This window comes from Tigriopus californicus, chromosome 2, assembly GCF_007210705.1.
Source record: "Tigriopus californicus strain San Diego chromosome 2, Tcal_SD_v2.1, whole genome shotgun sequence".
Taxonomy (NCBI): Eukaryota; Metazoa; Arthropoda; class Copepoda; order Harpacticoida; family Harpacticidae; genus Tigriopus; species Tigriopus californicus.
This window is the reverse complement of record NC_081441.1, coordinates 9,388,834-9,399,458: the sequence shown is the minus strand read 5'-3', so window position 1 is coordinate 9,399,458 and position 10,625 is coordinate 9,388,834. Positions and strand designations below refer to the sequence as shown.

The window sequence follows — 10,625 nt, the reverse complement described above, 5'->3', positions numbered from 1 at the left end:
AAGCTTGTTTGCTTCAAAATTGTTCCCATTACTTAACAAGGATCAGGCCATTTTGTTCTTATATCTTTGACCTATGTTTTCTTTCTTAGGTCAGGCGTTTCAAGCATCCGCGGCCATTTGGACCATCTTTCACCATTTATTGCCACTTTTAGCCATTTTCTGCTACTTATTGCCATTTGTTGCCATTTTTCGCCACTTTCTGCCGTATTCTGCCACTGCCTGCCATGACATGGTAAAAAAATGGCAGAAATTCCTTCAAAGTCGATTTTAGCCATTGCTACTTACAGTACCGACCTACGCAAAAGAGTTAAAGTCAGTATTTGCATTAGAACGTCCCTCTTTGCCTTTTCAATATAATCATTTTCTACATCCACGTCTTATCATACCAAAAATATTTTTTTTTTACTTTTTGTAATCTAACACAATACATTTACGTAATTTGGGCCAGTAGAATAACTGAATGCATATAACTATTCAAATAAACGCGACGCTGATACTACCTGTTTCTTTTACTAATCCACCAATTGTAAACAGAGAGTGGCAATTAAGTTTCGAAAATCGCAAATGTGATCATTGGTGTATTCAAAGTCATTACAGCTCCGAAATGCGATTGTAAATTTAGGGCTTTATTGAGAAATATCGAATGGATGTCAAAAGAAACAAAATCGATAAAATATATTGTTTGGGTACATTGCTAAATATTGAAAAATAGTGTCAGTAGATGCCAATATCCCAAGACATCTTAAATATATTAAATTTGCATCTAAAACGTTGTACTAGAAAAATCAGTCACGTATAAACTCATGAAATAAAATATTGTAGACCCCTGTTAGTTCCAACTCCAATTCTTGAGATCCAATCTTGGCAGTCGACTACTAATTTCGGGCTTGGGTGAAGTGGTTTGGCCTTTAAGGACAAGATTGGATCGAACTTTCAGATTTGGAACATCCTTATGTTGTACTTCTTCGGAAACCACCACCGCATCTTTGACCTCTTGAGCCTGCAATCGTACAATCTCCGCTTGATTCCTTCCCTCTCCAACCTGAGACACGATCAAATTCGAATTGTTTGGATCATTGAAGGTCCAGTTTCCCTCGAGATGGTTGGCTAAAGGTAGAGTAAACACATCATTCTCATTCAGCTCCGAGGCTGGTTCCACGCGGAACAGGTAGTTGTCCCTATGGCGCTCGTCACCCTCCTCAGTACGGGTCAAATTGTTCCAAGTTGGTTCCATATCAAAATCTGAGGACAGCGTGGGGACCACACCCCATGGGGTGAATATCGTCCGAACAATGTAGGCACTCAGACGGGGCTGTGCCTTGAGGTTTCGAGTGGTCGTTGGGGGAACCGGGGTTGTGGATAGAGGTCGCCCTCTTTTATCAGCGTGAGTGCGACGTTCAAAGGAATTACCGTCTTCAATCATCTCCTCTCCTGAGAGAAGGACGTAATCTTCACTGCCCCCCTCATCTCCTCTCCCACCTTCTCCCTCATCTCCTCCCTCATCTCCTCCTCCTTCATCTCCTCCCATATCATCTTCCATTGCCATTTGTGTGATGGACATTGTGATGGTCATTGTAACTGGGCTGAAATGGGAATGAATTTGGTTTGGAATATCACTGATGTAATAAACGCAGTTGGCAATCTTCAGGTTATTGCATATTCGTAATCTAATGACAATATGGGGAGAGGTGACAAATCAGGAACACTTTTTATGCATTTGGAAACTGGGTTTTGAGCTGATCAAAGCACTGTGGTAAGAGCAAGGATCAAAACATAAAATTAAAAAAGTTATGATTCTCAATGAACGGGTTTCTGATTTTGGTGAATACATGTATGATAATTTTGTCCATATCAATCCAAAAGGAACTGATCCGTTAAAAGCTCCTCAGTCAGATTTGGATGGATATCTAGGTACCATTTCAGGTCAAGTGTATTCAAGGGCTATCCAAATCAATCATTTCTCTCATTCTTCGATGGAATCAATGTATATTAGCGGTTTGAAAAGTTTGCAAACATATTCAATGATGACTTGAAGCAAGGATGCATCTCTACTATTATCTATGCAGAGTGATGTCATGGATGAAAATTTATAAGGTTAAATTATACAGGTTTATACAAACCAATTTTATAGCGCAGAGTCCAAGTTGGACGGCGGTAAATCAGAGACCGGATTATAACATAGTCAGGGATTGAGGATGCTCCAAGGAAATTGGCTTTCCCGAATAAATTTTCGCTGATCTTGTTATAGTCAACGCTGTTGATATTATTATAGCGCATAGAAGATTTGGCCGTTTTCCTGTCTTGAGCAATTCGGTTGATTCCTAAATCAATTTGTTTCATCCTAATCCTGCTGGTGCTTTTGTTGATCTTTGTACGATAGAAGCTCAGTGGATCCTGTTTTGTCTCCCCTTCAGATTATGTTCAGAAAAAATTCTTTCAGTCAATGGGCATTTAAGAAAAAAAAACTTTATTACCCACAGTTTCCATCTATTCTGAGACAAAGTCTGTTGAACGAGTCCGTTTCAGAAACATCATCATTACCTTGAGACAAGCTTAAAGAATGTTTCAAAAAATGAATAATCAGGGCGAGTTCTCTTTGTGAACTGCATGGAAACTTTGTAACAACGACTTGGCCAATGAAGGATCATATCCTGTCACGAATAGAGACATTCTTAGCAATTTCATCAATTCCATACGTCAAGAATAATTTTGAATATGATGTGCATACGGCACATGGCACTTTTATTGTAAATTTGCGACAAGTTGGAAACTCTTTGACTAATTGTCAAAGGCAAATCAACTAAACCATTTTAGGTCCTCTGCTTTTTTATCAACTACATTGCTTCACTTCAGAAGCTCAGTAATAAAGTCAGTATCTTTTCCTATACTTATGGTATAAAATTAGTGCATGGTAGGAATGGCCAATATTGCGATTGCAAGGAAAGGATTGCCATTGAAAGGAACGAAATTCCGTTCAATGTCATTTGGGTAAACAGCATAAAATACTCCACTCGTAGATATTGGGGGTAAAGATATTGAGCAGGTCTCATCCATGAAAGATTTGGGTGCAGTCCTCCAAAATAATGAAAAGTTCGATAAGAATTTCCAGTTGAGGTTCTCGATTCGCCCAGCAGGTTTGCAGGAGGTCGAGCAGGTCCAAAAATGTTTTATCAGGAATATCAAAGGTATGAGAGAGCTTCCGCATTGGGAAAGGCTTGAAAGTTTGGGACTGTACAGTTTTAAGAGCTCCTTCAAGCCTTCGAGAATCCAGGCTAGTTAGAACAATGAAGTCCTCTTCTCTTTTTCTCGGGGTCCTTCTTTGTTCAATTTGCTTCCCTTAAATATTCGTAGGGAGTATGCAATGTATGTAGGTGCTAATCCAGTAGCATTCTTTAAGTCAGACTTAGACTTTTTTTTATCAAAATACCTGATTAACCCTATAGGTATCCAAGCGTTAGCCAGATCTGCCATCTCTTATTCGCTGGTGGATAAAATATCATATAAATATAAAAATCAAGTACAATTAATACCTTTTTCCGTCCGGATTTGCTGGGGATCCGACACCCAGTAGCGGTTAGGCAGTCCACAAAAAACCGTGCCAGCTCAACATTTTTGGAAGATTCTAAAACTTTCCCACTTCTTTCAGACATAATTTATTTGCCCTGCACGACATCACGTAACTTTCATGATAAGGGAAAACGAAAAAATGACGATTGAAAGTGGAAAAAAATAGAGAAGTTGTGATATCTTTATGGTCACTCAACATTGATATTGTGCCGTGCTTTCTGAATGTAACTGAAATGACTATAATATAGTCATTATCAAGTACACAGATTGAAGGCGTTCCATTTTGTCTTCCTTTGTTTTTTGTGAACTTCCCGAAGGTTAATGCTACTTTTAATCAGGGATTGTACGTACCGTATCTGCCGGTTTAGATGAATTTCCATGCTACAGTGATTGTTTTAATGGCGAGATATCAAGTCTCAATTTATTAATTTAATAGTTATAGAATTTCAATAACAATGTTTCCAGAAATATTTGTCTCGGCTTTTTAAAGTGAAAGGAGTCCAACGTCTGAGGACTATGGAGAAGGGTAAGTTGTAACATTTATGCATGGTCCTATGATGATCCAGAGCCAGAGCCCCCATCAGTTACGGTTACGAGGCTGGTAACGACAAATGTCCTAAAATGAATGGAAACACTAGTTAATCATTTGCTTTGACCTTTCAATATCTGGACTATATGTCTGTCAAACCGAAAGGTTGGGTGGCCGGTTGGGTCATTTTTTGATTGTAAGTTCCAGATTCGGGTGTCAAAATGGAGTAGCAATGGTGGCGATGAATTCATTTGGAGGAAATGTTGGTGAAGACAAGGTCATTCTTGTCGTGGGTCGCACCGTTACTCTTGTTGGCTCAGGTACTGTCGGAACAATTTCGCCCATGACCATCACAGTTTCAGTGACGAAAAATGTTCTAAAAGCATTACATGCACTGATTCAGATGCCTTTCATCGGTTTTTCCATTTCAGTGCTAGGGTCAGAGGGATGAATCCGACCAACGAAGCCAACCATCACATCGTCAAAGCACGTTTTCCCATAGACTGTGCCAAAGCCCTTATTAGATTGCAAATTCGGCAATGGGTGTGCATTAGGGGTCTAAAAGTTTCCTTGCGTAGGGCATGAACCACTGGAATATGGACGGGGATGCATTCGTCTAGAATTCTCACTTTGGAAGCGGGTGAGCGCATAAGACTTCCCATCGAGTCAGACTGGCCTTAGGTCATTGTAATTACTTATTTCAAATTACAGCTCAATGCAACGATTGAGTCAAAGCACTGCTTAAAAGGGTATAAAATGAATGATTTAGCTCTCTTGTGGTAATCAAATACCACAAGAGTTATGTAGTAATCTTTGAGAGGACATAGCTTTTGATCCAGTTGTTCGATTGAACTAAACTTTGAAATAGGTAGTTGTTTCATATCTGTCTCATATGAAGAAGAACACGTAAATCCAATTCTCCGCCCAAGCATTCCCGTCCATATTCTAGTGGTTCTTGAGTAAGACACAGGGTGAGAATAAAACCAGGACTTTGTCTCATGCCTGTAAGGTGCGTTAACCATTACTCAAAAGACTTGCTTCTGACAACGGGATTTCAACCCATACAATGTAGGGGCGAGCCTCTTGCCTTGGTTGTATTGCCTCTTAGACCACTCAGCTACTCCCAACTACTTTTGGATTACTTTCCTAGATCAGGGTTTGAACCATGTTATGTCAGGAGAGGACATTTGTCTTTTCACCTCGTCAGTCTAATAGCTTCTCGGATCCGAGTTAATGCGAAAAGCAATCTCAGCCTTTGAGAGCTTTATGATACTTCAAAAAGTAACATTTTTGTACTTTGTTTAACTATGAGAAATTCTTCTAAAGTCTCAAAGTTTTATATATATATATGTCAAGGAGAGGGAATGATATGTGTCACGTGATCAAGTTTTTTAACATGCTTTGAATAAATGCCTCAAATGTCCTTCATTTAAAATTACCATCCGCAGTCTTCAGAGGTAATGTAAAAAGTGGAAAAAGGAGTGGTACATTCATTCACTCTTTTAGAGGGATTTTTGAGATTTTGATTGTAAAAGTAATTTTTCGCATTCAGTTCTAATTCAGGGTTTTTCCGGATTTTGATCCGATTCAACAAAAAATCATCCCATTTGTATTGTATGGATTGCATAAATTCAAATCAAATTATATTGTGAATTCCTGTCGGAGTGGATTCAGAGCTTTTGTGCAGACTAACGATACAATTTTTGCGCTACTGAAACATATTACCGCCGTCAGTTGAAAATTTTCAAATTAAAATTTTCAACAAAAAAAAAATATTATTTTACAATTTGCTTTTAGTACCGGTTGTATGAAATTTAATAAGTCAAAATAACGTCACAGTATAGCCTCACTTTGAATATTGAGAACATTTTAAGACGTGAGAGCTACTGATAAGAGGAAATTCAGGAAGTTCAACCCTTGGTGTCAACAATGTGAAAAAGAGCAATTGACAAAAATACATTTGAGCCAGAAGAATAATGTTGTCCAGCTTTTGCCAACCGTCATGGCTCTTTGAATCTTGAATATGTTCGATTGCTGTTCTCGTTCTTGCTTGAAAAAAGACTCTTCTGTCTCTTTTCTCTCCCTTACGTTTTCCTGCCTATTCTCTTGTCATGTATCAGAAGGGTTGAACATATGCTCATCCCAAAAAGTGCTTTACCAACAATGAGGCTCACAAGTCTCCATAACAGATGATTGTGCATTTCTCACTGCAGATTTTCAATCCTGGCAAAGCAATTCACTGCCAACTAAATTCTATACCTACAAAAAAAATCGTTTCACGAGCACTTTAAAGATGGTTGTTCCCAGACCCTCCGCAAGAGACAAACACCACTGAACAATGCTTTGCTGTCGCTTTTGCAACGAGTTCAGATTGAACCTCTTTCTTAAAGACCACAGCTTGAATAGGATTGATCAAGGATCAGTTAAGCCATGGACAGGCAGGCTTGGTGGAGATCTGGCTCAGGAAAACATGGACGCTCTCCACCAGCATAGGCCGGCCCAAAACTTAGTGGCTTGAGGCTGTTCAAGCGTGGATTCCAATCATATCGTCGTTTTTTTCGCATTTTGAAGTGGATCACAGATCAATCTATTGGGTTTTGAGACACTTGATAGCATGTGCATGTACCTCCTATGGCTCAACTAGTAATTGATATGTTTCCTTTCATTCATTATTTGGTCGAATGTTCATTCATAAGTTGGTATATGATCCTTCCTTTTCTTCTTAAGAGCCTAATGTATGATATACCTATGGCCTTCTATAGTATGAGCCAATGAATAGTTTTAGTCTGGCCTTGGATTTGTTATTGCCTTTAGGGAAGTGTTGGCCGATGGTTTAGGCTCTGAAGTCAAAATAGCTTTTTAGTCTAACCAAGGATAATGGGATCAAACGTCTTGTTTACTCAGTGACAACGCGTCCAAGAGTTCTGTGGTCTACAACTTGATCTACTCCCGATTCACCAAGCAACCAACCAACCAACCAAAGCCATTCATGCACAATTTGGAATGCTCAATGAAAGCATTTGTACTTTACTGATATCTCGTCAGTGAGAGAGTCCCAGTATCAAAAGTGTATTTGCCGAGTAATAAACTTACGCTGGATTCAACGTGACCGTGGTGGTAGCTCCGCTGTAAATAAAAACATGAAGGTTGATACTTTGTCGCTCGGGTGAGAGCAAATTGAAAGGCCTTACTCAAAATTGGCAAATCCCAAAGGAATGGCAGCAGCCACGAGACTCAATGGCAAACAAGCAGCCAAGGTTTTCAAGAAACCCGGCAAAGGTGATCTGCAAAAATAAAGCAAACAAAATTGGTACTCAAGTTTTGAAAGGACACAACATCGTGCCAAGAACTGACGATGTCCTTCTTTCGATGCTTTTAGAAGTCTTAGTTCCAATATAACGTTCACTCTATTATCCTTTTTTCATTCCATGGACATATTTTCACATTGATGTTATCATTTGAAATGCCCAAATGGGAGAATGAGCCAATCAAAAGTAGATATTTCGAACATGGTTCCAAAAATGAGCCCGAAGGTTTTTGGCTAGATTCGGCCAAGGCGGATGTACGAATCAAAAGTAGATATTTCGAACATGGTTCCAAAAATGAGCCCGAAGGTTTTTGGCTAGATTCGTGAGTCAGCAATTGAACACACCTTCTCCCTTCCTCGAAGCGAATTGTTCCTGTGTTTGTACGTAGAGCCAATTGAACGAGGAATGAATGGGGCGGGGTTTTCCTCAAACGAGTACTCACCATTCCCGAATCACGCTGACTTGCGTTTCTTTGTGCCATTTTCTTCCGACATTTGGGTCTGTGATCAAATGTTCCCCCCCCCTCCCCCCACCAATAAAATCACGCTGTTTTTCCTTTAGCGCTTTATCGATATCTATGTGTATTCAATCAATAAATGTTGGCAATGGACGTACAATGATAACTAATTCGGTAATGTTCGTTTGCCTGAAGTGGTCACCCTGATTTTTCTTTCTCAATATTTTGACAATCCCAAATCCTTACTTCTTTGACCCTATCACTACCACTCCTTGATTATCATTATACGAAAAATACTTACGGTTTTTGCGTTTGTTGGTACGTATCATAGTGTCCGCTTTGAATCTCGTGATGGGGCTGAACGGGTTGTTTGGTATGTGAGGAAGCCACGGGTGCAACGGGCAAACTTGGTGATGCATGTTGACCTTGTCGCCGTGATCCACCATCTGTGCTTGATGCCAAAACCTCATCATCCTCATAATACTCATACTCCAATGAGTTGTAATAACTGTCGTCATCGATGCTATTGACCGCCACTGGTTCCTCAGATTGGATTCGTCGTTGATGATTCCGATTTCTTCTCCTCAGAGCTCGACCTTCTCGAGTTTTCTGCTCCTCTGGTCCAATGTTGATGATCTGACTGGCATCCGATGACAGCTATAATTAGACCAATGTACTACAATGAGCATTCGAGTGTTATTTGTATAGAAATGTACTGAAGATGGTCAGATATGGCTTGCTCTAAAGGACCTCAAACCAATGGAGAAAAGGTAACTAAGACGGAGGGGGATTTTCATCTTCTTTTGATTTGACTGTGCTTCTTAATGGAAGTACTTTCTATTACATTCTGGGTGAACGATGAGTAACCTAGATACGATGAGGACAATCGGCCTTTTTCTTTTGATTTTTGATGCCACATGAGGTGGCCCCATTGCAACAATATGGCTTTTATTATCCATCTTTTCAAAAGTCTCGGGTGTCCAAAACTTTTCCGACATATGTGCGTGTTTGTGTTGATGGGTGTTGTACTAGTTCTTTCCAATACACGTTACACAGTTATACTTAATGCATGTAAACCAAGGAACGGAAAACGTCAAGGAAAAGGAAGTTAATGAAAATAAATCACGATCCTCGGCGAACAAATGCGAATGAATGTCGACATGTATTTTTTTATGATGATGATGAAATTCGAACGAAATATCTATGATCGATGAGCTCACTCCAATTCATGGTTTCCATATGCAACGCCATGCAATAACTTCATGCATCAAAGTGTTTGAAATGTTGATATTTCTATTTTTTCAAAAACTGCACTGTTGGGTAAACAGGTCATAAGTCTGGTGTTGTCAAAGTGTTAAGTAGATCATATCAAACCTATATCCAATCCACTCTAATTTGTTGGGGTACCCATAAGCGCTTTATCGATCACACAAATTGTAATGGGGATGCGATTTTATCTGTACTTTTTTTTGTGCGGACTTCCTTACCGCTACCGGGATTGGAATCCCAGCACTTCAAGACGAGAAGATTATTTATTTTACTTGACTTTTATGTATATATATATTATTTGATCGACCAACGAAATGGAGTTGACTGATCTGGCTAATCCTTCAATATAAGGTTGATCCGGAATTTTAGTCAAAAACTTGTCCAAGTTTGTTAAAAAGCATTTGACAAACGTCATCCAAATTTTTTTTTAAACGTAATGTTTGAATTTTCATGATCGTACAGGTGTTGGGTTTTCAAAGATACATATATTTATTGTGTTTAATAGTGACCGGCTTAAAATGAATTTGCATTTGCTTCAAAAAGATCGATGTGATATGAACTCCGGAAGATATTCGTATCCACATAATTTGAATCAATTCTTTCAACTTAGCCTAATTCGAATCCTACTACCAATTGTTAGTCCTTTAAACTGATTTTGGAGTGGATTCCAGCACTCAATTGTTCCGAATTCGATCTCGACCCACCACTTTTTGGGTAAACATCGTAAAATGATGCTAAACGCTTAACTAGTGGTAAGTAAACGTTATTCGATTAAACGGTAATCCACTTTTCAATAATTTAACTGAGTGAATCATGACCAAATAAGTCCCCAATTTGACTTATGACAAGGTAAAAGATATAATGACCTGATGAGGCTATATAATTAATAGGTGCAATATTGATGGAAAACAACCGGAAACCAAACACACAATGGTGAAATTCCGTTCATCACTTCAATAAAAAAGCTGCTTTAACCGCCAACACAAATAAAGTATCCGATGGTATTAAATCCCTTAATCCCAATGAGAAAACATGCCCATGAATTGCTCATGAAAAGGTTTTCCTCATTTATCAACCATGAACATTTAACAATTTAAAGTGAGAGGATTTGCTTTTGAGCTTTAATCAGATCGGTCATGAATCAAAATTCTGATATATAGCAATGGATTACCTTCAAACATCAATCCAAAACTGATCACCAAATTCAGTGAGTGGACTCTTGAATCAAAGCCATATCAAACATGCTTGCTTACCTCATTTGAATCGGTCGAAGCAGGGTTAAAGCTCCACAGCTTTGGACTGATGTGCCGATTACAGGCCTCATGATGTTCGGGACCCAAACTGAGAGCCAATAGGGTAAAGAGAACGACTTTATCACATCCGATCATCATGACGATCCGAATCCAACTGTGGCGTTCATGAACGTTGCACGACTATTATATTTTCTGTCCGTCTGGATTCAGGAGAGTAGCAGCTCCAGCCGAACCAGTAACAA

The 10,625-nt window shown here is 39.1% G+C and overlaps 1 protein-coding gene across 1 annotated transcript; it reads right to left on the bottom strand.

Annotated features, from left to right (window-relative positions):
* Nucleotides 1–617: 617 nt before the first annotated feature.
* LOC131893124 (uncharacterized) lies at nt 618–10,625 on the bottom strand. The gene is made up of 5 exons (XM_059243071.1): nt 10,384–10,625; nt 8,163–8,518; nt 7,288–7,380; nt 7,190–7,222; nt 618–1,583 (listed from the first exon to the last, which is right to left on the bottom strand). The coding sequence occupies exons 1-5, from the start codon at nt 10,519–10,521 to the stop codon at nt 830–832; spliced, it is 1,374 nt and encodes a 457-aa protein (XP_059099054.1). The 5' UTR covers nt 10,522–10,625; the 3' UTR covers nt 618–829.